Consider the following 25,828-nt stretch of genomic DNA (forward strand, 5'->3'; position numbering starts at 1 on the left):
AGCCAGCTGCTGGGGACACTCCCTTGCTAAGCTGTCCCGTAGGAAGCCCCTGTGGTCTCCAGTGAAGACCGTCATTACGCTTGTTTATTTGAAGCATTGTTAGTCCTATAATCATAGTTGTGTGGGCTCGCAGAGAGGCGCAAGCCCGCTATCTGGAGGCAGAGGCTCAGATCTGGCTTGGCGACTTGGCGCCAAGACAACAGCCAAGGGCTGGGGCCTCTGCAGTGTAGCCTCGTGCACAGCAGGGCTGCGGCTGCACCCCGCGTGAGGACACCCAGCCTCTGTGTGTGCCGCATGGATGCACGGGACTACTGCATTAGTTCTTCTAATCCCTCGGCTTATCTTTTGCACAGCTAGTCGCTGCTTCCTGAGGAAACAATTTAAATATCTGCGTATGGAGTGAGGCTGTTCCCCAGGATGGAGTGCTGCTGCAGTTTCCACTAATGCTGCTCTGGTGAAGGCCTGTCACAGCCCAAGCTGCCCCGGACATCGCTTTGGGTGCACACTGTCCTGGACTCAGGTGGGTGGCTTTAATAGTGCCACCAAGTCTACCATTCAGCCTGGCCAGATGCCTGTCCTACAACCTGCACAACTAGGGTTTGAAGAGATATAATGAGACAGGCCTGGGTTTCTGCTGTTTGAAGCTTTTCTCTCTCTCTCTCTCTTTTAAAATATTTATTTTTTTTAATTAGAAAGGCAGATTTACAGAGAGGACAAAGAAAGATCTTCTGTCTGATTCACTCCTCAAGCAGCTGCAATGGCCAGAGCTGAGCTGAGCTAAAGCCAGGAACTTTTTCCAAGTCTCCCACGTGGATGCAGGGTTCCAAGGCTTTGGGCTGTCCTCCACTGCTTCTGTAGGTCACAAGCAGGGAGCTGGATTGGAAGTGGGGCAGCCGGAACACGAACCAGCGCCCATATGGAATCTCGGTATATGCAAGGTGAGGATGTAGCCACTGAGCCATCATGCCAGGTTCTACTTTGAGGCTTTTAAGAGGAGGTTGGCAAACAGGCTAACAGTAGCAACAACTACTTCTGTCTGTATTGGCCTAGAAGAGACTATGGGCTAGACCTTAGGGCTGCTTGCCAAATATTTCCAGTTCTCTCTTCCTTAGGAACCTGCTATGACCAGACTCTCTGCTGCCTTCTAATATGAATATGATTATGAAAACTATTCTAAAATCAAATGTGTCTTTCTTCAAATGTGATGGGGATTCTTCCAGATCTTGTCCCTAGGCCCCTCTGTGCACCTGAGCAGGGAGAGGGAGTGGTTGCTTGCTCAAGGAGACCCCCATTTCATGGACTCATCAGTGGCAAACAGCGCCCTGGATTGAATGTGATTCTCGGGACGGCCCAAAGCCTTGGGACCCTGCACCCAGATGGGAGACCTGGAAGAGACTTCCGGCTTCAGATCAACTCAGCTCTGGCCATTGTGGCCACTTGGGTAATGAATCATCAAATAGAAGATCTTCTCTGTCTCTCCTCCTCTCTGTATATCTGACTTTGCAACAAAAATAAATATTTTTTTTTAAAAAAAGAAAACAAAAAGCCACAATAACTTCTGAGCATCTTCACCTGCCCACACACACACTAAACTGCACATGCCAGTCACTTCTTCCAGTACTTACCAAAGAGATCACAGAATTCCAACCGGATGGATAAAGCTGCCCAACTGATGGGCCAGAAAGCTGGTGCAGAATTCACAGAACCCCAAAGAGTAGTTAGTGCTCCTTATGGGTAATTCACATTTTAAAACTTAACCATGTATTAATATATGGCTGCACTGTGGACAGTCTGCTTTATAATGAAGCTTTTATGCATACGCTATCCACAGGTGCTTAAAGGAAAGCAGGTGACCGGCCTGTTTAACTTCCTTCAGCTTTGGCTCTCTCTGGCCAAGGGCAGCAGCACGCTACCCTTGATTAGATCCCTATTCATGGAGGCAGGGGTGAGCTGTGCCAGCAGGGCAGGCTTCTGACCCGCAGGGAATCAGGTGGATTTCCTGTTTCCTGATTCAGTCTCCACCAACCCTGGGTCACTGTAACTATTTGGAGAACAAACCAGTTAGCAGATGTTGTCTCTGTATCTCCCTCTCTCTGTCACTCGGACTTACAAAGAAAGAAATGCTTGAAAAATCTACTATGCTCTTCCTCAGCCTCCTCTGGGCTCCTATGCTAGAAGACTAAGGTTGCCAGGGGCCACCTCGCAGTCAGATCTCCAAGGATCTGACTTGCACAGAGCCCAAGATAGGGAAGCAGCGGCAAGAGTTTGGGGAGCTAAACAGGCCCTCCCAGCTCTCTGCAGTTCCTGCCTGAAGCAGACCAAGCCCCTGGCTCAGGGTTAAGGAGATCCCGCGGGGCCATGGGCAGCAGTCTGAGATCTGTAAACAGGTCGGAGCTGGGAGTTCCAGCACTCACTCCCCTGCCACGTGTAACCACAGCTGAAATGCAGCTTTACCTGGGTTGTAAAAGCATCCAGGGAGTACACACCTTACAGCAGCCATGTTACCTGTGGGAAGTACGTCCCAAGACCCCCCAGGGCGTAGATGCAGCAGCAGACAGCACCAAACCCTGCTTGCTGGCGGTGGCTTTTTCAGTTTGGGGGTGCAGCAACAAGAGCAGCATACACTCCCTTCCCCTTCAAGGGGGGGGAAGCCTTGATCTTAGAATGCAGCTTGGTAGCTTTCACGGGTGAGGGTTTTCTTTGCTTAGGAAGTGGAGAACAAGCACCTTTTCCATCAAAGAAGCATCTCAAGGCTTCTCTTGGGCAAGTCTGAATCACCTGCTGGCTAGTCCTGACCTTAGGTGCTGTTGTGGACAAAATGCTGGTTGTTTGAATTAAAAGTCCTGTGACACCACAACCGTTAACATGACACCCAGGATGGCTACTGAGCAACTAGTGGGACAGGGAGGGTTGGATAAACACACACACACACACAAGTCACACCCCAAGTGGGATGGAACCAGCAGAGAGAGCTCATGGTGCTGACATAACACGACACGATTGGAAGATTATGAAAGTGACTTCTAAAATCTTGCCAGTAACTGGCAGGTGGGAGGTGACACTGCTGGTAGGGGGATGGCATTTGCAGCAGGGACATGGAAGAGCTACTGTACTTAAAGAGGTTAAGTACCTCTTTTTGTGCTTGGTAGATGCTTGATACTAAGCATCCACTAGGTGCAAAAGGCTGCTATCCCTGCATTTACAGACAGATGCCTTCTTCCTACAGACCCAGTTTTGGTTAAATGGTGGAAGCCATTAAGGAGAAAAATGACACACAATGCCTTTGGTTTGCTCGCAAATCATGTCCAAGATGGCTGAGCTCGCCTGTGGTGTGGCAGCAGAGGACACACCACGCTCCAGCCAACACAACAGCCTGAGTCTGCGTCAAGCCCTGGCTGTGGTCCGGGGGTCTTCAGGGGCCATTTATTTGGCTGACTCAGGCCAGGAAATGGTCTTTTCTCTCTGAGTGCCCAGATAATTGCACTTTTTTTCTCTGCTGGGGAGACACTGTGCCTGGATCCTTAATAAATGTCAAGCAATGCCAGGGTAATAATCATATTTCCAGCCATAATGACAAACAACTGGGGCCCAGAGTGGGTGAGGAGGGACCCGACCACCACAGTGCAATTCATCTCTTGTTAAATTCACTCACATATTAATTTCTAAGATGAACGGTGGTTTCCAATTTGTCTTTTTTGAACTGTGATGGTTTTATTAAATTTAATCGTCATGAGTACGTGGAGAATGACTACTGAAAAAAAAAAAAAAGCAAACAGCCCTGATGTGGCAAAGGATGAAGCCTTTGAAGCTACAGATTGCCCCCTCCTTGCCACCCTTTAAGGGTGTCAGGCCTGGGTGAGAGACACAGGCTAGAGGGGAGATGGACATGGGCATCTACCACAGGGACTTGCAAACCATAGACAGAGCTTCGCCCAGACATGTGATCATGAATGAAATGACCACCCTGAAAATGCAGGCTCACAAATCACCTGCCCCAGGTCCCCAGAATGTGACCATCACAGGCAGCCAGGCCTGCCAGGAGGGGACTGTGGTCAAATGAGGTCACTGGGGTGGAACCTAACGCACATATAGGATAATAGGATGCACACACACACACACACACACACACACACACACACTGGGTCCCGGGAAGACACAGGGGAAAGGCAGCCACCTACAGACCAAGGAGAGAGGCTTCAGGGGTGACTAGCTGACTCCTGGCATGGAGACTTGCAGCCTTTAAGACTCGGGGACCATGCTTGGCAGTGGAGGGGAGCTCCCCGATGGGTGTGTGGCACATTAACTGGGGCAGCCCAGGAAGACAAATGCAGGTGTGTTCACTACAAATACCAACTAGCACTGAGGCACCCAGACTCCCTACAGGTGTTCTGTACAGACTGTACCTGGGATTCCAGCTTATGGGAAGGATTCCCCTCTTTAAGGACAGCATCAATGCTGCCTCCACCAGGGCCACCCTACCTCTTCCAGTCTCCAGAGACATACTTGTTGGCCTGCCTCTGAGGACAGTCTTATGATGTGCAACCTGGAACCCACAGCAGGAACTTTCTGGGAGGGGCGGGCAGCTGACCCCATGCCTGCCATGCAGAGGGCTGCACACACCTGCTCACCCTGGTGCTCTCAGGGCCCATGTGGGTGCTTGTTGGCTGGTGCACCTCCTGTTGCATGAGGCCCACAGGACACTTGGTTATTGCTAGGTTTTCTCTCTCGTTTAGGCTAGTCCCTTGTGTCTGTGACCACTGTGAGTGAGCAATAGGCAGAGCTAGCTCCTTCTTGATAGTGATTCCCAGTTTGCTCTGACTGTGGCCCTGGGATGGCCCTCGGGTCTGAAAAGCAGCCAGGGTCATCTGTATGCACACACGGTTTCTTGTTCCATGGTAACATGTCCCAAGTCCATTTTGGACAGCATGAGAATCCACGGTGGCTTTGGATCGGAGACATGACATCCTCGGAACAAATCTCTGAGAGCTCACAGGGGGCTGGACAGGGAAGCAAGGCAGGACCCATCGCTTCGCTTATCCGGGATCTGCCCCTTGGTCAAAACAGCAGGTGTATGCGGAATTGATATGTGAGCTTTTTTTTTTTTTTTTTTTTTTTTTTTACTTCCCAGGCCTGCTCCACAGCAGCAGGCCAGCAAGCTGCCCACCCTGTGGGTGTCTGTCCTTAGAGAAATTCATGACCTTCATGTCCCAGGAGTTGGCCTTCTTCTATCATTATTGGTCTTCTGGTCTCATTCCTTTATGCTATTACATGCATTCTCAGCTCAAAGCCACTGTCAATGCTCTGGGAGTGACTTAGAATAGAAATACATGACATCGAGTTAATAGAAGCTGCCTGGGAGGCTATGGTTGCAACAAGCTAGCAGCTGTCCCCCAGGTGGGTGACCGCCATTGCCTCATTTGCTGCCAATCTGCCCCCGCCCCACATCTTTCTCGCTCCTCCTCCTATGCGTCACAAGTTCCTCCTGACTTAGGCTCTCTCTCTCTCCCTCCCTCTCTCTCTTTTTCCCTCACTCACTCTTGCACCTGTTGTTACCTATTAGTATTTCAAAGGAGAACTCCACAAATCAAGAACTGTATCTGGATCCCCCAAGGCTTAACCTCTGACCAAGGCCTGGGGATGCCCTGGGGAATCAATGGACGTGTGAGGGCTGGAGAAGGATGAACAGCTCAGAGCAGGAGCAGGTGTTTAGCGGGTGAGAGCATTGGCGAGGTGGGGTGGCAGGAGCAGATGGAGTCAGGGACAGACTCTGTACTTCCTGGTGCTGTGCAGAAGCTGGTACCATGTTGGGTGACTGGTTCATGCCCACTTCCTCTTGGCTCACTCTCCCCTATGCCCTGTCCATCAGCTGGGCTTCTTTCTGTGCTCACTACACCAGCTCGCTCCCACCTCTGGCCTTGGGTCCTTGTCCTCCAGATGGACGACAGTGGCTTCCTGCTCTCAGCTTATGGCCACTGCCTCCGAGAAGCCTGCTGGGTCATTCCTACCTATGGCACTCACAGGTCAATGTCTAGCCGAGCTCCACTTCCTTCACACTCTTGCACACTATACAACAGGGTCTCCTCTGTGGGTGTTGGCTTGCAGAGAGCAGACGTCACGTCTGTTCTACTCAACTGTCACCTGAACACGTGCAGTAGATGCTGGCTACGGAAGACGATGGCGCAGGGGTTGGTATGACTCACACCTGGTTCAGCTGCACTGTTCATTTTCCTCAAGGACTTATACCTTATACTTATACCTTCCCCATTCCCAGGTATATCGGGGGACAAATTAGCACCCCAGGACTGGACCCGGATGTTCTTTCTGTTGCCTCCTCTCTCTTCCCTTCATTCCATCTTCCCTCCCTTCTTTCCAGGCCAATGAGGCAAATTTTTCATCAACGCCAACAAAGAGAAGGAAAATTTCAGAACTTCCTGTTCTGAGACTTGGAAAGACTTTTTTAATTAACCAAAATGGTTTCTCATAATAGATGGGTCCCTGGGCGAGGACGCGGCTGCGGCTCCCGCGGCAGGCGCCTGGGCGGCGGGGCTGTGAGCGGGGGGCGCCTAGCGGGTTGTGAATGGCAGCAACGCTTCAGGAAGGCCCCAGACGGAGCCTCGGCTCCACCACCATCTGCCGTTGGATCACTTAGGTAGTTTGGGACACTTCTGTCTTTCGGAACGTGAAAGCATTTTGGGACAAATGAATATGTTTAAATTTTAAATTTAGAGAAAGCAGCAGGAAAAAAAAAAAAAAAAACGAGCCATGGTTTCAACCCACCCCCCATCAGTCACCGTTTCTAGAGACTGAAAGCATTTTCTGGTTTGGGGGGGCGTGGCAGGGCAGGAGGAAAGCCCCCTCCAACAACCAAACTCCAGGTTCAGGCAGCAGGTTTGCTTTGCGCTAAGAAACCCAACATGCACAGTGAAGTTTTTACAACAAAAGCCTGCATTCTTTAAAGCAGAGGACTACGTTCAGTTTCTAAAATAGTTTGGGCCAGAATCCACTTCCTACATCAACTTCAACCTGTTTTAAGGTACATCATCCTGATGTACACGCTTTCCCTAAAACCCACCTGCCATGATTCTCTTCTGAATGACATTGAACTAGGCAGAACAACAACCTGATTGTAAGGGCTCCTTAAACACAGGGCTTGTGTGTGGCTGAAAGAGGCGTGACTTACTCTTCTGGTAAGGTCATGTATTGCCAAGTTTGCATTTGAGCCAGGGTGTGTACATCTCCAGATACTGTGAGCTGGGCTGCCTCCTTGCACCTCAAGCCACCACCATCACAGAGGAAAGTCAACGCTGGTCTGGCATGGTGGTACAGGGGGTTAAGCTGTGGTTTACAACGCTGGCACATCATATCAGAGCACCAATTAGAGTTTCGTCCAGATGCTCTGCTTCCAATCCAGGCCCCTGCTGATGCTCCTGGGAAACCAATGGAAGATGGCTCAAGTACTCGGGTCCCTGCTATCCATGTGGGGCACTTGGAGCGAGTTCCTGGCTCCTGGCTTTGGCCTCGTCGGGTCCTGGCAGCTGTGCCTGGGAATGAATCAGCAGACGGAAGATCCCTCCCACACCTATCTTATCGTTCTTCTCTGTTAACTTTGTCTTTTAAACAAAGCAATCAATAAGATCTTAAAAACACAATCTGCCCGATTTAATGGTAAAACTAGGTCAGGTCGAAGGAAAAAGAAAGAGAACAGTCCCTGAGTACGAGGAGAACGGGAGACTTTTGCTTTCTAGGCTCAGGGGAAAATCTGCCCAAGGAACTGGGCATTTGTCTGGAAGGAGTCCTCAGCGCATGGACTAGACAGGACGCACCTGCTGAACAACAGGTCACGGGGACCGGCAGGGTCCCTTGACCAGGTCAGAGTCCTGCCTGCTAGCTCTTGTCCCTTGTATTAATTCACAAAAGGAGCCCCTCTGGGTGGGCAGATAAGGCAGTGCGGGTACAGATTACGGCTTGGCTCACGGCTTGCTGTGCAGTCGGGTACAGCAGCCAGTCACCTTGTAGACCCGGTCTTTGCAGAGGCCAGGTCCCAGTCCTGGCCAGGGGATCAGCTCACATCCTTGAGTTCTTAACCCACCCATAGGGGTGGCCCAGCCTGCATTCCTGGCTCCTAGCTTCAATCATTTGGGGAATAAAATAATGGAGGGGAGCTTCCTGTCTGTTTCTCTGTGTTCCTTTGCTTCTCGCATAAATAGTTTTGCTTTCAAAAAGAGAAAAAAAAAAAGAGGTCTAAAATGCCTTTTACAAGTAATCTTACCTAGAGAATTTAAGATGTGAATTAGGGACACTTTTTTTTTCTTGAAAAACCTATCAGTTGTGACACTTGTAAATTTAGAAGATGGAAAACTAAACATCTTAAATATGATGGCCACATGAAAACAACGCGCCGCATAGGAGCAAATGTGTCACCTAAGCCATCGGTGTCATCTCGCACCAACACCTTGCAGTGACTCAAGCAAGAACGGGCAGACTGACAACCGCAATGAACGTGCCACTCAAAGCAGAATGATGGCTTTTATTGAAGAAAGGAAAAAAAAAAACCAAACTACTTTGCTCTAAGCAGTTTTGAAATGAATATCTGATTCGAAACTTCCCCTGTGCATATAATCGCATGCTAATTTACATTTTAATTACTTCCTAAGAAATCAAAAGCGTTTGTTGACAGTAGAACATAATGTCAACTTCACGGTGCACTGTTGGTGGATGCTTAATGAACTTAATTAGATAATTAGTGATGTTAATTATCCTTCTATTATGAAGATAAAGATGACTCACAAATGATGCACTTGGTAAAGAAACATCATTTAAGGTACCCGTGTTTGCTTTGTTCATTTGCATCTGTTTTTCAAACCCCATGTAAACAGGGAAGGTGATAGATGAGAGGTGTTTAAGTCTTTAGGATGGAAAAAGGAAGGCCACGGTCTTCCCTCACCCCGCTAGCGGCTGGCTCCCCTTCCTTATCCCACACACTGAGGCTGAGCTGTTGATGCTGCTGTGTTGCTGCTTTCCCCCCTGTCCTCCGGCCTCCAGAACCTGATGCAAGGAGCTATCACCCCGTTCAACTCTGAGATGGAGTTCCAGCAAAAGCCTCTTCGTTCTCTCCCCACTGATGTGATGGGTGGGTTTGTAGAACGGTACACGTGAGTGTATGCATGTGTATGTAACATGTATGTCTGCAAGTGTGTGGCATGTGTGTATCCGTGTGTGAGCTGCTATGCATGTGCGTGTGTTTAACTCATGGAAAAGAAGAAATGAGAGGAGGGTTCCACTTGGCAGCCCAGAGCAACTGCCTTTGCACACAGTGGCTTGTCCCCACCTCCATCACCCTCAATGCTGTCTGCAAGGCCGGGGGCTGTGATACAAGCTAATAGGCCTTTCAGTTGAAGTGAAAGAGATAACTTTCAAAGCTTACAAACAGAACATTGAGCCACATTGGTTTTTTCTCCTTTGCCTTCAACTATGGCCACAACCTACATGGAAACACTGTCCATTGGCTAACTGCCCCTGCCCAGCATAATGGTGGAGAGCTCTGAGGCCAGGGGAGAGAGGCCTTGTGTGGAGGACTGCTCCTGCCAGGCAAAGTGCCAGAGAGAACGAGTGCTCAGATTCAGCACCCACGGCTCAGAAGGCCAGGGCCTGCTTAGCAGGTGTCAGCAACAGCACCCACGAGTGGAGCAACTTTCCAAAGTTATCTTTTTTTACAATCATACTTTTGTTTGCTTCTGAATGATCTGACTCCTCTTACAAAAGACCTGTTCACAACACTTCTCCCATGCCCAAACACAATAGAGCTTTCCAAAAAGCCCATCTTGGGGCCTGCTGTGGTGGCCTACTGGTTAAATCCTCACCTTGCACTTGCCAGGATCCATATGGGCGCCAGTTTGTGTCCTGGCTGCCCCGCTTCCCATCCAGCTCCCTGTTTGTGGCCTGGGAAAGCAGCAGAGGATGGCTCAAAGCCTTGGGATTCTGCACCTGCATAGCAGACCTGAAAGAAACTCCTGGCTTTAGATTGGCTCTGCTCGTGAACCAGCAAAGGGAAGATCCTTCTGTCTCTCCTTGTCTTTGTAAATCTACCTTTCCAATAGAAGAAAAAGAAGAAGAAGGAGGAGGAGGAGGAGAAGAAGAAATCTTTTAAAATAAATGAATAAATGCAAGCCTATCTTGGCAGGTTTTCTGAGTCACCCTTCTCCTGTCTCAGGTTGCCCATGCTTTGTCCCCTCTCCAACCTTCTCTTCTCTTGGGTCTTGCACCCAGGAAGATCTTTCCCCCCGTCCTGCTCCTGCCAGCAAGCTGGCATCACCAAGCCTCATCTCTCCCAGGTCCCTTTGAAAGAGAGAAAGAAAGAGTTAATGCTCTCATGGCTTCTATATGTGCTTGGCAAGATGAGATAAGAGACAAGAAGAAGGCAGTACCAGGCCCGGGCTGTAGGAAGGGGGTCTGGGTTTCGGTTTCTGTTTCCTGACAAGTGAATTCCTTAACCTGAGAAATGGGCCCAGATAATCCTGGGTCGATGTCAGAACAGGGCCATAAAACTGTAACAGGCTGGGGCTGCGGAAAAGGGGTCTGGGTAAGCAATAGAATGGGCCATAAAACTTAAGGCCTGCCACAAAAGTATGTTAAGCTTGTAGAGTGTGCCTATAAAATACCTGTACCCCCGGAATTCAGGGCTTCTCTCCCTGTTGGAGTAGGGGCCCATTCGCGAACGTCAATAAAATCCTCTTGCTTCTTGCAGCCTCTGACCTGGTTCTTGAGCTCTCGGGTGGCGACTCTCGGGGTCCTAACCGTTAGACACCCCCCCCAGGGTTTAACACCTTCAGTCCCTTCAGTTTTAGGGGTCCTCAAATGCCCTAATTCCCCTCCATGTTACCAGACACCTCTCTTAACGCTACATCCATCTCCTGGGGCAACTCTCTCTCTTTCGCCCACAGGCACTATGTTGCATTGATATCAAGTCCAAGTGAAAAGTTTCTGAGAGGGCCTGGCATGATGGCTTTGTGGCTAAATCCTTGCCTTGCATGCGTCAGGATACCATATGAGCACCGGTTCATGTCCCAGCTGCTCAACTTTCCAGCTCCCTGCTTACGGCCTGGGAAGGCAGTAGATAACCTAAAGCCTTGGGACCCTGTACCACCAAGGGAGACCCGAAAAAGCTCCTGGCTCCTAGCTTGGATCTGCTCAGCTCCGGGAGTTCTGGCTGTTTAGGGATTGAGCCAAAGGCAGATCTTTCTCTCTGTGTCTCCTCTCTGTAAATCTGCCTTTCCAATAAAGATAAATATTTTAAATATGCTCGCAACCTCTGAGCCACCCCTGATTTGGTGCCAAGAGAACATCTCAGAGATCCCTAACTCTCAGCTCACAGGAGCAGGCACATTCAGGAGTCATCCAGAATGAGCTGTGTCCGTACATGCGGCCTCAGCAAGCCTGCCAGCCCCTCTTCAGCTGGACACACGCTGACTAGGAACTGGCCAATGGTTCCCGTAGTGACTGGAAGCCTTCGAGTCCTGCATGCCAGCTTTCTCCTCTGTAGTGTTTATTTGGACTCTGTGGCTTCTTCAAAGAGAAACTAAGCATGCAGAAAGAGATATGGATGTCTATCACTTTCAAATGATTTGACTGTAGCATGGGGTGGTGGTTGGGTGAATGGATGGTGATAGAATACAGGCTTGGCCAGGAGGTGAATGTTGTTGGAGTAAAAGGAGGGACAGCTGTGTAGGGATTCATTCCCTTACTTCCTTCTTGGTGGGTTTTGGAAATCCCCACAGCAGTATTTGAAAGAGATGGGTGCAGAGCACTGAGTGGCTGACTGTGTATGTTGAGTCCCTTGCCAGGGACCCCTGCCTGGCTGCCCAGGACAGAACTACTGCCAAGTTGCTGGACTTGCTCAGCATCTCAGCCTCTGCTGGGGTCAGGAGTGCCGGGGATGGGGCATTCATGGGGACACTGAATCCGGCACATGGTCAGAGAAGCACTTTATGGCAGATCCGCAGTCAGTGTGCCCACACTCTGCCCTGCCTCTGAGGTCTTCCAGGCCTTCCACGGCGGGGGCTGCTGGTGTGTCTGGGTGGGAAGGGCAGCCTCCAGAGGATCCCAAGAGGACCTTGAGGCACAACACACATGTTCCTCCACAAAGTGGCTCATGCTGTGTCAGCAGCTCTAGTGTCACCCTCAGGCTTCTGATGACCTCTTGACCACCTCTGCCAATCCTCCCTCGGCCCTCACTTCTCCCTCCACCAATCCTCACCCGGCTCTCACATCCCTCCACCAATCCTCACCCGGCCCTCACTTCTCCCTCCACCAATCCTCACCCGGCTCTCACATCCCTCCACCAATCCTCACCCGGCTCTCACATCCCTCCACCAATCCTCACCCGGTTCTCACATCCCTCCGCCAATCCTCACCAGACCCTCACATCCCTCCACCAATCCTCACCCGGTTCTCACATCCCTCCACTAATCCTCACCCAACCCTCACATCCCTCCACCAATCCTCACCCAGCTCTCACATCCCTCTACCAATCCTCATCCGGCTCTCACATCCCTCCGCTAATCCTCACCCGACCCTCACATCCCTCCACCAATCCTCACCCGGCCCTCACATCCCTCCACGAATCCTCACCCGGCCCTCACATCCCTCCACCAATCCTCACCCGGTCCTCACATCCCTCCACCAATCCTCACCCAGCCTTCACTGTCTTCTATGAGCTACTCCAGCTTCTTGATCCATGGCGCTGGACGCAGCAGCTACAGGTGCACCCAGCCACAGCTGAGAGCTGTGGGAAAAGGCAGACGCCAGTACTGGCCTTCCTTTGTGAGAGTGGCTCCCCTTCCCAGGCACCCCAGGCTTTGCTCGGAGGCTGACCTGTGGCTCTCCCACCATCTCCACACATGCACTGTTGGCCCTACAAGGGAGATGGGATGAAACCCAGCTCACACTGTGCCTGATGCTACACTGGTCCAGAATCTGCATCCACCCCTTGTATGGACTGGAAGTGACTCTGTACCCCTGATTCTCTTTCTCTGGCTCTTGTCCCTCTCCATTCTCTGCAAAGTCCAACAGAAACAACTGAATCACATAGCTTGAGTATCCGTTCATCCCAAAGCAAGTAACTCTGTACTTGCTGGTCTTTAACACCAGAAAAACAGGATGTTCTAGAATATGCCTTTGTAACCGCTCCTCCTGCTGCACAACCATCATCTCCCACCTGAACCGTGCTACAATCCCCCCAGCCAGGTCCCTCCCCAGAGGCCTTCAGTTGTCATCTAAGCTGTAAGAACAGCAAGGTGCCACTGCCCCCCAGCACAGCTCAGGGTGCCCCATGATCTGACCTCCACCCATCCACTCTGGTGCCTACCTTGTACCTACAGGGCTCCATTCTTCTCCCTGCCTGAGCCCCCTGCTCAGCCTTCCCCTTACCCTCAGCTCCAGACATCACTTCCTCCATGTCTCCTACTTACACAACCCCCAGCTTCCTGGACTAGAATTAGTTGTTTATGTGTAAGAATTAAACAGCTCAGATCAACCTTATATCTGGAAATAATTCAAAACGTGCAGCAGAGTTATAAAAATACCAAAAAGTTCCTGCCTCACACATGGTTTCCCAGCAGGTTAACATCATGCATTGCTAAGACTATGTCTGCCAACACTAAGAAACCAACACTGGTTGTTGATATTACATCACTTAGCTCATGTATTTACTTCATTTGAAAAACCAAGAGACAGAGAGAAATCTCCCACCTTCTGGTTTTCTCCCCAAATACATGCAAGATCCAGGGGTGGGCCATGCTACAGCCATGAACCAGAAGCTCAGTCCCAGTCTCCCATGGAGATGACAGGGGCCTACCCACTTGGACCATCACCTGCTGCCTTCCAGAATCTACAACAGCAGGAAGTTGCAATCAGGGTGCAGCTGGGACTTGACTGCACACCCTCCACTATGGATGCATCTTAACTGTTGGAATGAATGTCCATTGCCTGAATGATTTTGAAACAAGAACAAGCAGGCCTGCGAGGCAGTGGCCACTGCAGTGGAGAGGAAATGACCAGACAGAGTATGTCATCTATACTGCTCCTTACAGAGAGAGGGGAGCTATGATAGCCTCCTGAACACCCCAAGAGGGCTTTTGGTGGTCTCAAGCAAGTCCAACCCTAGAGCCCTCATCATTCTAGAGGCGGTCACTTCACAATATGACCCTAGAAGGGACCACGAGTAGATCAACGGCCAAAGGAGAGGACATTCCATCCACCAGATCGGCCTCGTTTCCAGGTTCAGCTCACCTGCCAAGAAGAAACCCTTCCTATTGGACGTGAGGACAAGGAAAAGGAATTCTGAGGCCTTGGTTGGGTGTCCGACTCCCAGGCACAATTTATCAGTGCTATGGAGCTGTCAGCCACTGACATGATAAGGAATAACACCGAATGAGTAATGTTTCAACTCCTTTAATTACGAGCCTCCTCTTTGAAGAACGGAGACAGAAGATGCAGAAACCCCAATTTCATGCACTTGTGCCTGAATAATGTCTCCATGCTGCTTTTTCCAGATGGCGACCTCCTCACTGGAGGGACTAATGATGTGGGCATATTTAGGGAAAAACCAATAACGGAGTCTTTAACCTTCAACAACAAAAAGCATGTTGTACAAAATGTTCCTGGGGATGCATTAGAAAATATCAATTACATTGCTCACTGAGGTGTAATCAGCTGTAATAATCAAAATTAATTTTTAAAAATAATTAAACAGACCCCAGGGCAAATAGGCGATGCTCTTATTCTATGACATCACAGTGTGCATATGTACCTGAGACGCCGTGCCTTCTGTCAGCGACAAAGGCATCTTCGCTGAGATGAGCATTACATGTGGGGTCTGAAGGCTGGCGGGCTCCATCTCAGCACAAGGAGGGGCAACGAAGTGCCCTGGGCACACCCACACCTGTTCTCTGAGAGCCCACTTGTATGTTGCTGGCGTTGTGCCCGACCTAGAATGAGCTACCCAGAAAGAATGCCGCTAAGCAAAGGTGTTATTTAAAAAATGAAAACACAGTCTTCTTGGTTCGAAAATGAACATGTCTTTCAGTGGGCATCTAACCCAGCACTTAAGATGTCACCTGGGGTGCCCACGCCCACATTGGTATGGCTGAGTTGCTTCCAGATCTGGCTGTTACTCCTGGCTCCAGTTTCCTGTTAGTGCTGACCTTGGGAGGCAATGGTGACAGCTCAGGTAGCCGCATTCCCACCACCCACGTGGAAGACCCAGATTGAGTTCCCAGCTCAGTTTTCTGGCACCAACCCAGAACTGGCCATTGTGGGTATCTAAGGAGCAAACCACTGCATAGGAGCTTTCTCTGTCTCTCTTGCTATCCCTCTCAAATGGATAGATATCTATTTTATTCAAAGAAAGTAAATCCATGGGAAATACAAGATAACTTTTAAGACAACTGTAGTGTTTTTTTCTTTCAAAACCCTCAAGATATGTTAAGCCGCAGAAAGGACCAATGAATCGGGTTGAAGAGAAAGGAGAGGGTGAGGGAATGTTTGTGTGTGTGTGTGTAAATATTCATGTGTGCGTGTGTGTGTGTGCGCGCACATACACACATGTATGTGTGTGAGACATGGCAGTTTATGTCATGAATTGTGTGAGGTTACAGAGGGTGGGCTTTGCAAATCTCTCTGAGCTTCTGAGTATCTAACCCAAGAGAAAAACCTAATGAGCCGTCACATTGCTGCCAGCCGTGCACTGCTGGACACACAACTTGCCCTTCCCAGTGTCCAGAGTTCAGGGACACACTCCCCGAGGCTGCTGGCAAGTGGTGAGGCTCTGGGCACCCCGTTCTTCTCCCTCTAGTCACACCCACCAATGTGGCTGGAAGACACCCCGCTCCTGTAGGCTTCAGTGTTGTCACCCAAGGGTGCCTCTGCCTGGCCACTCTGTAGCAACACAAGACTCGTCCTCTTCCTCAGTTCGGTCCTTGGCCCCCATGCTCCTTGCCAGGAACAGTGTGGCAAGTATCCTAGCTTCTCTCTCACAATCTCTCCCCTTATGATTCTGCTCTGGTTTTTTTCTCATTGCAATCAGCACCTCCAAAATTGATAAATTCATGCATCAATTCACTCTGTCTTTGCCCCTTAGAATAAAGACTTGTATGAACTCAGTGCAATGGCTCAGTTGGCTAATCCTCCACTTCTAAGCTCCAGGGTCCAGTATGGATGCCAGTTTGTGTCCGGGCTGTTCCACTTCCCATCAAACTCCCTGCCTGAAGGCAGCAGAGGATGGTCCAAGGGCTTGGAACCCTGCACTCACATTGGAAATCCATAAGAAGCTCTTGGCTTCAGATGAGCCCAACTCCAGCAATTGTGGCCACGAGGGGAGTGAACCAGCAGATGGAAGATCTTTCTCTCTGTAAATCTGCCTTTCCAGTAAAGATAAATAAATATGAAATAAAAAACCACTATAGATCTATGAAGGCTGAGAGCACACCAGTTGTGTCCTCTGCGACAGCCTCATGGGTAGAGCAGGGGACAGAGCAAGTGAAGTCTTGCGGAGTGAATGGGACTTATGGAGTTGATGGAGACGATGTGGCCTTCACCCAAGGCAAGGATGAATCTGGAGAGTTTCCCTTCAGACCTCGCAGGGGTTGAAGCGCATGCATCACTCACATGTCCCCACCCCTTTGGTCATCCTGAGCTTCTTCCACACAAGCTGAGTCTCCACTGAGCTCCTCGGGGCTTGCCCACAGCTGACTGGCGCCAATGGCAATGGTCTGGGGCAGGAAGGAAGGAGATGGGGGACTTGGAGGAGGCGCCATGGATGGCTGTAAGAACTCCCATTGCAAGAATGACTTCACTCAGCACCTTCTCCAGACCTTCCCCAGTTGCCCAGCCAGGCTCACCCGCACTCCTAGGGTAGAAGGTGAACTCGGTCCAGGAATACAAGTGCTGGGGTGCAGAAGAGGAGCTAGACACGTGGCACTGATCAACAGCAGGCACCAGGGCACAAGGTGGGCTGCCAATCTATGCTGCCATCTGGGGAGTGACCCCTTAGTGGAGAGAGTTCTTGGGGAAAGGAGGCGCTTACACATAATCTTCTACTCCTGAAGTGTTACAGCTCCCCAGGGCTTCCACTGGGGTGGTGTGAACAGAACACACAGCCCTAGGACTCCTTCCCAGGATGTAGAGATGGGCAGTGGTCTTCACTCAGACAGTCACTGACTGCCAAGCCTGAGAATTGTTTTAGATTCCATTTGCACCTCTAGAAGACAGAGCTGGAGGCAATGTTTAGACTCGTGGTTAAGATGAACGTGTCCCACACCAAGTACCTGGGGTACGAGTTACACAGTTCTGATTCCTAACTCTACCTTCCTCTGAGTATGATTTTTGGAAGCACGAGGACTCAAGGAGTTAGGATTCTGCCACCTTTGGGAGACCCGAATGGAGTTCCTGGTTCCTGGCTACAGCTGGCCCAGTTCTGATGATTATAGTCATTTGGGAAATATACCAATAGATGAGAAAACCATTCTCTCTCTCTGTTTCTCGAATTGCCAACAAAAAACAAAAACAAAAGTGTGCTAGAAATGATCTTTCTACTACTACCTTCTGATGCAGCTGTCATGAATCTTACTGCGTTTCTCACTCAGTCACTCATCCTTTCATCCAGTTGGTGCATCTGTCAGCACACCTAATCGAGCCGTGTACTTGCCATGCCCGTGCACTGAGCCTGCGGGTGAATGAAAGGTGGGTTGTGCGCTCCATTCCTGGCTCAGGGACCCAGCCGGCCCGGTCTGGCTTTCTGCTGACCTGCCCCTTCTGCTTAGAGGTTCTCCTTCCACGAGCCTGGACTCCTGATGACACAGGCAGCTCCCCTCAGCTGGGACAGTGCCTGCTCATCAGTCTCTGACCACAGTGGACAGTGGATTCTCAGGAGGGGGAGCTCCTGATTCCTGGCTCTGCCCTGTAATGGTGCAATGTGCCCGTCTGTATCCTCACCGTCTCCCCAGGGAGCCCCTTGCCAGGTCCCTCCATGATTTTGTCTCATTGTGGGAAAACGGAGACCAAGACTGCTGGAAGCTCACCCAATCTCCTGAGGATCTCCCGACTCTAAGGTCCCTTGGTTACCTGAAGATTCCCAGGCTCCATCATAGGAGTCCATGACACACCATGTTTTCCATCAGGAGCCCTGGCAGCATGTCTAGCTCCAAAGGGTCTTCCAGAACCATCCCACACCCCTATCTGCTTCCCTTCCCTTGACCTTGAGCAGGACCTGGTGCCTGCCTCAGCCACAGTGACATCGGCTGACTTCTGAGACTTGGTCACAAAAAAGTGATGTGACTGTTGCATGTTCCCTCTCTCTCCCTCTCTCTCTTTTTCTCTCTCTCAACATCAGCAGTAACAAACCCTGCCACCATACTATAAGGAAGCCCAGTGCATGTGGAGAGTCCACACCTCCCACTTCCAGCCAGCAGCTACAGCTAAGGTCTTGGACCAAACCCAGCAGTAACCACTAGAAATGAAAGGATCCCAGCTTCCGATGATCCCAGCTAAGGCTGCAGACACAGAGAAGAAATACACCACCCTCCAATCGGGTACCAAATCCCTTTAGCAGCATCTGGAATCACCAAGGGGCACTGTAGGCACCACTGAGTGATGGGATGATTTAGCTTTTGAGAAATGAATAGAAAAACCCCAGTGGCTCATTCCACACAGACAAGAGGTCCCACTGTTGCAGCCCCTGAAAATGGAGCCAGCAAATGCGTTCTCTCACAGTACCTGCTGAGTAATGAGACAATGCCCCCTGAACACACCTCACCCCAAAGAAGAGTGAGAAACACCTGTGCCTGGCATGAAAAGGGAGTCCATGAGCACTGAAATCAAAGCCAAACCAGGACCTTACTCCCCTCTGGCCTCCTCCACTGGAGTCACATGCTCACACAGCGGTAAGCACTCAGAGGATCGTGGAGCCTGTGCAGTGACAGGCAGCAGGTGGAAGGCATGAGCACGGGCCAGGAAGCTAATGCCTGGTGTTTCTCTGAAGAATCGAGATCTAGGCTCACCTCTGCCTTGCACTCAGGGTCCTTGGCCTGCCGCCCGGGCACCAGTCTCATGGCTGAAGATAGGCTCTCACTCCAAGAAGCAACTTTACTGTGATGGGAGGCATTCGAGCGACCTGTCAGGGACTTCTTCTCCGACGCTGGGGGCAGAAGGCAAAAGGAAGTTAGAGGTGCAGCTGGCAGGAAGGTAACCTGTGTTTGTACAGCTGTCTCGGCCCTCCGAAGGCCACCATGTGAACACAGCCTGCCTGCCGTCAGTGAGGGGAACAGCCTGGACTCTGAGCTAATGGTGCATTTTTGGGTCCTCTTCTTGCCTGGGAAACTTGGGATAGGCTCTGTGGTCTCCAGGCAGGACTTAAGCTACTGGCTCCATGGCTTATGGCTCACGGTTAGGTCTTTGGCGATTTAGTCTGTTTTCTCACCCTGTAAAACTGGGATAATTACAGCTAACTCACTGGGTTGCCCTTAAGATTAAATGAGAGTGGGACAGTGCTGTGGCACAGTTGGTAAATCAGCTGCCTGAAAAGCCAGCATCCCATGAGGGTGCTGATTGAAGTCCATGTTGCTCCATTTCCCATCCAACTCCCTGAAAACGCAGCCTGAAAACACAGTAGATGTCCCAAGTCCTTGGATCCCTGCACCTATGTGGGAGATCTGGAAGAAACTCCTGGTTCCTGGCTTTGACCTGGCCTAGTCTCAGTCTTTGCAGCCATTTGGGGAGTACATCAGCGGATGTAAGATCTCTGTATATAACTTTGAGTTTCAAATAAATAAAAAAAAAACTTTTAAAAAGACTGAATGAGAATATGTGTTTAAAGGACCTGGAATATAAGAAATGTTAAATATACATTTTTATTAGCAAAGAGACTATCATATAAGCTTTAAGATCCATTTAATTTCTATATTTTACTACATATGCATAACATGAAAAGGTAAGTTGATGTGGACGCATGGAAATAGCTGAGAGACTTAAAGCAATCACAAGAATCGTACTTAGAGAGCAGAAACTTCTGGACAAACCAAGTTAAAACGTATTCTGGCAGCCATGTCAAATGATATCAGACATGGAACTGATAGTGTGCAAAGCACGTTAGTGTTTGGAGGGTGGAGGTGGGATATTAGGACCCTCACGAGAGGTGAGGATCAAGGCAGGACAGAGAATCCCAAACTCCTAAGCTCAGGTCAGGTGTAATCCTGCAGAAGATCAAGGAAAGGGAAGCAGATGTGGGTATGGGATGGTCCTGGAAGAGCCTGTGGAGCTGGACATATTGCCAAGGCTCCTCACGGTGTGTCATGGATTCAGATGTTGGGGGCCTGGACATCTTTGGGCAGACCAAGGGGTCTTAGAGAATCCCAGGCTTCATGGCCCATGAGTCATATCTCCTGTCTAAGAAATTACTAGAATTCCTCTCATCTACATGGTTGATTGGCACCTATATCCTTCCTCTCATCTAAGGTGCCTTGCAACACTGGTTCAGCATAAGGATGGGCACATGAGGTCAGGGAGGTCAATGCCACTTGGAAGGTCGAGTGGAAAAAGGCTCTGGGCCCTGAGGGGCACCTCGGGGACGTCTGGCCCCGCAGGTCACAGGAGCTCCTGATGGCTGGGGCAGAGAACACACCTAAGTAATGCTGCCAGGCCTTCTGCATCGTCTCCTCCCACAGCGGGGTGATCTCTTCCATCTTCACTTGGCTCTCACCGGGCTGCACGGACAGATCTATCTTGCAGGCATCCTCCAGGGCTTGCCGCCTCTGGGCCACGAGCTGCTGCCAGAGAGTCTGCACCACCTTCTGGATGTTTTGCTGGACTAGCAGAGAAAACAAATGGTACAATTAGGACAGCTTGAGGGCCTCCCGCAGATGGAGCTGGGAGATGACGCACCATGGCAGCTTCCCCACCCCTGCCCTGCCTCCTTCCTCTGAGTGCCATGAACGCCATTCCAGCTTTCCAAGTGTCGGTCACAGGACTGGCAGCAATACTTCCACTGATCTTCCCCCACCTCCAGCCAGCCTCACCGTGGTGGCCTGGGACTCATGGAAGATGAGGAGGCCCCTCAATTCTATCAGGTGACAGTGTAAGCAGGTGTAAGTTCTCCCAAACAGTGTCTTCCAACATTGCCTTCCATAACAGCCTCTCGGGGAAAAGATCCACCACACTCCAGACGGCCCCCAGGGGCTCAAGACCCAAGTCCTGTCCTAGCACTCCCCTGCACATTGCTCCGGATCATCCCCCACCTCACTGCCCTGGGTTTGCTCACATATGGAACACAGACCATCAAAGTCAACTCTGCCTGCTGCAGCCCATGTGTCTAATAATCTGTGAACTCAGTTTCCTCTGATCTCAGATCACTTTGGGATCTGCTCCGGGATCAGGCTCCGGAGCATTTTCCTCTCCCTAGGGGGATGGACACTGTCTAGTCTGGCTCTCCCAGGAGCAGACCTACAGGAGTTCTGTCTCCTAGACCAAAAGAAGCCACAATCTCTCAATTTCAAGATACGAGCCACTGAAGCCAGTGCAGCACAGTTCCTCCTGTGGGACTGCCTGAGAAATGTATGGATATGTTTGTTGCTAATTGTTGATGCCTTTAACTTGATTTGAGATTAGTAACTCCAAGAATAAACTCCAAATAAATGCAGATTAAAACCACAATAAGACAGTACCTCACCCCTGTCAGAATGGCTAAAATCCAAGGAATAACAAATGCTGGGGAGGCTGTGGGGAAAGGGGAATACTTAAACACTGTTTAAGTCAATTATGTCAATTAGCATAGCCACTGTGGACAACTATGGTGACCTGCCACATGATCACGTGTCGCTGTCCTGCAGCGATGGACTTGGTGCACAGAGCCAAAAATAACACATTGGACTACTGACTGATGGTCAACAGCCAAAGTTTATTAACAGCATCAGACTTTTAAAGGAAGTTTGTCAAGTATGCATCCAGGAAGGGGGGGGCTGGAGCCATTTGCATTTCAACAGCAAGGGGCAGTCCCCCAGTGCAGTTTGCTCCTATAGCATGTCCTTTATGTAAACCTGTGGGACCAGGAAGTTTCCTGTCTATCCATCTCCACATCAACTGCTCCCGGGCCTTTCCGAGGAGATTCAACTGGCTCTCCCACAACAGCGAAGATTCTGAATGTCCTACAATCCCGCAACCCCATAAACCCAAAAGACTTGAACTCATTGTATCAGAGATGCCCGCACCACCCTGTTTATAGCAGCACTGTTCAAACAGCCATAACTGAGAATCAACCAAGCTGTCCATCATCAGATGGATGGATAAAGAAAATGTGGTATTTATACATAATGGGATATTACTCAGATATAAGAAAGAATGAATTTTTATCATCTACATCAAAGCAGATGCCATTGGAGGACATCATGTTACATGAAATAAACCAGACCCAGAAAGATCAACACGGCATCTTCTTCCTGATCTGTGGGAGCTAAACATTTTTAAAAACAAGAAAAAAAAATAAAAAAGAACAACAGAAAAAAAAAAGAAAGAAAAAGAAGGAAATGCCTGTGTATACCAGTATTGGTGAAAATACGATGTGAACAGTATTGGTTTGTGAAGCTATTTTACACCTTTATCAAATCAAGGGTCAAGAATGTTACCCTACTGTACTTTTAATGATCTAGGATTACTTTAAAATTTACCGTACATGACTGCAATGATTGTTTCTCCATTTCATCAATGTTTATATCAGTTGTTTATTTTCCCCTTAAACTGAAATCTTTTCTGGTTTTTATCAAATTTCTTACCTGGTAAAACATTAAGCCTATTTACTATAACGTAAATTTAAGACAAAGTATCTCAAAAACTAAACAAGCGGGAATGAGGGCAGGAAGGAAAGAAGGACAGGAGGGAGGGAAGATGGGAATGTCGTTATATTCTTGGCATTGCACTTGGGAACTGAACTGAGTCTGTTAAGAACTAATTAAAATAATAATGTTTAAAAAAACACAAAGGATAAACTTCATTAAGCCAAAAGTCCTGAGTTTGTGTATCTACTGAGGAACACAGCTGAGAGCTGGCCAGGTAAGGGTTTGTATCAGGTGGCATGGCGCACAAGCTTCAACTTACAGTGAAGTGCCCAGGGGTTTCATAAGTGGGTCAAGCTCCCAGTCTAATTGAGACCCTCCTGAGCTTTCTGTTTATCCATCCATACATCTGTCCACCCATCACTCGTCAATCAACCACCACCTGTCCATTGACCCATTTATCTGTCTTTCCATCCCTCCACATACAATGATGACTCCACAGTTGCTTCCTATCAGATTAACTTGCTGTACTATTACCTCACTCTGGAATTTTCTGGATCCTGTCTGGCCTTTGAAACTTTCCTTGGCAGTTTTTTATTTCTTACCTTGAGAAGGGTTAAGCTTAATTATGCATCCCTATTAGGTACCACTTTCCACCAGCACTCCTTCCCCACCCCTACGTACCCCTACGCCAAACAACAAAATCAACATACCATCATTCAGGCTCGGGAAGTCTTCCCCTCCTTTTTCTTTCACTTCTTCACTTGAGGAAAGGAAGACTTGATGATAAGGAGTCATTCTCGGTTTGGGCTCCAATCCAAATCCTTCTGGATAACTAGTAGGCAAGAGATTTTCCACTATAACTCCAGTTTCTTTGAGGGGAATTCTGTGCATCTTTATTATCATTAACCAACCTCTGCATCCAATGTAGAACAATATGGAACAACTTGCCCAACCAAGTTTAAGTTTTACAATCACTTCCAATGAAGATATCGTACAATGAAGATATCGCACAGAGAGTAAGACAAACATCTTCTCTTTCAGGGCAGCGCTGTGTATAAATTCCTGCTCCGTGCTGTCAGCACACCCCTGGAGGCCATTCCTGGACACCCACCAGCAGAAGTGATCATTTTTGGAGCCAGTGTTGTGGTGCAGCAAGACAAGCCACCACCTGCAATGCTGGGATCTCACATGGGCACCAATTTGACTCCCAGCTATTTCACTTCCCATCCATATCTCTGCTAATGTACCTGGGATGGCAGTGCAAAATGCCCCACCGTACCCGTGTGAGATACCCAGATGGGGTTCCAGGCTCCTGGTTCAGCCTGGCCTAGCTCTGGTCAATATGGCAATTTAGAGAGTGAACCAAATGGAATCTCTTTCTTTTCTCTCTCTCTTCCGCTCTCCCCCCACCCATCTCTCTATAAATCCACTTCTCCAATAACCGAATAAATCTTATTTTTTAAAAAAATGGTCATTTCTTTTTAATTGAGAGGAAGGGAAGGGGAAAAAGAGAGAGAGAGAGAGAGAGAGAGAGAGAGAGAGAGAGGAGAGAGCGCGTCCATTTTCTGGATCACTCCCAAAAAGGCTTGTAATGACCAGGACGAGGCCAGAACCCATGCCTGAAGCTGAGAACTCAATTCGGGTTTCCCACGTGGGTGGCAGAGACCAAGCTAACTGAACACCCGTCATCTGCAGTAGTAACAGGTATCCTGGAATCAGGAAGGGCACGGGACTCAAACCCAGGCACTCGGGTATAGCTAGCTGGGTTCTTACATATACAGTAAGCCAAATACAGATCTTAGTCATTTCATTTCAAGTGCTCCTAAAGCTGGGAACTCCACTTTTGTTTGTCACTGATTCCACTTTGCCTTGCATGGGGCCAGAGCTGGCTCTCTGGGCATGCTCGATGCAATTGCACAGTCAAGGGCCCTGGGCTGGGTTACTGTTGTCACTGTCGTGAAGTTGTTGCTGATGCTTGGACACAGGCTCTGCATCTTAATTTCAGCCAAGACATTAGGTACCAAGCTTTTCCCAGGAGGGTGCTCTGGGGGATCCCACTCATATTAATATGTGTCTAAACCCATTTTAGGGGGCCTCTCTTTGGCCCTATAAGCAGAATAGACACTTGGCCATTGTATGGAGACTGGACCTAAGATGACAAACATGGAATTGAAAAGTGACCAGCCAGTGAAAAAGTCCATTCTGGAAATTTCTAGAATAGTCACCTTTGGTTATTGGAGACCATTTTGCTAAACCATGGGTGTCATTTCAAGAAAACCAACCAACTGGTATTTTGCCTCGTTTTCAATTTTGAGACTTCAACTATGGAAAAGAGAGGGAAATGCTTCTAAAGGTAATCATACATGGAAGAGGTGGTTGTTTTATCTGAGAGAAATAACGGGACAAGTCTTTCTGGGCTGGCAGCCTTCCCCAGTGCTTCTGGGGGAGTTCAGAGAAGCCGACTTCAGGGTCTGCTGATGTTCAATGGACAACCCTGCAAGACCAGGTACCCAAGGTTGTACTTAGTATGGAGTAAACGTAATCAAGAAAAAAAGACAAGCTCAAAGTATGGCATCCCATCAGCCTTTCTTCCTCTCCATTTACTTTGGCTCAGTTCCTTGGAGATAATGTTCCATGGGTAGCAAGATGCTCAGGACACAGGCCAGACCGCCAAAATCCAAAACTGCTCCAACTTGTTTAGGGGACTGACATGATGTCATGGTGGAAAATCCCACACCTGTCACCTGTCATATGTCGCATTCAAAGCACAGACTCACAAAGAACACTGTACATAATCACCTTGGGGCTATAAGATGCATACAAAGCGAATGGATTTCACCTTCAAACTTGGTCCCTATCCTCCAGCATCTCATTATGCATTCTTAAATCAGAAAAAAAAATCACAACTTGCAACCCATTTGGCTCTGAGCATTTTGGATAAGGAATGTTTAGCCTATTCATATAGTTTCCTGTGCAGGGAAGAGCCAGCAAATAAAATAGGCAAAGAAAAA

The 25,828-nt window shown here is 49.2% G+C and overlaps 1 protein-coding gene across 1 annotated transcript in view; it reads right to left on the minus strand.

Moving 5' to 3' along the window:
- Positions 1-25,828, minus strand: part of WDFY4 (WDFY family member 4) — a 227,979-nt gene that overhangs the window by 88,241 nt on the left and 113,910 nt on the right. Inside the window, exons 38-40 of the mRNA XM_040970385.1 lie at positions 23,528-23,649; positions 20,672-20,857; positions 19,053-19,189 (exon numbers count right to left, since the gene is read on the minus strand). Coding sequence (XP_040826319.1) covers positions 19,053-19,189; positions 20,672-20,857; positions 23,528-23,649 — 445 coding nt within the window. The remainder of the gene's footprint in view (positions 1-19,052; positions 19,190-20,671; positions 20,858-23,527; positions 23,650-25,828) is intronic.

The sequence above is a fragment of the Ochotona curzoniae genome, unplaced genomic scaffold, assembly GCF_017591425.1.
Source record: "Ochotona curzoniae isolate NIBS_2020 unplaced genomic scaffold, NIBS_Ocur_1.0 scaffold_4763, whole genome shotgun sequence".
NCBI classification, from domain to species: Eukaryota; Metazoa; Chordata; class Mammalia; order Lagomorpha; family Ochotonidae; genus Ochotona; species Ochotona curzoniae.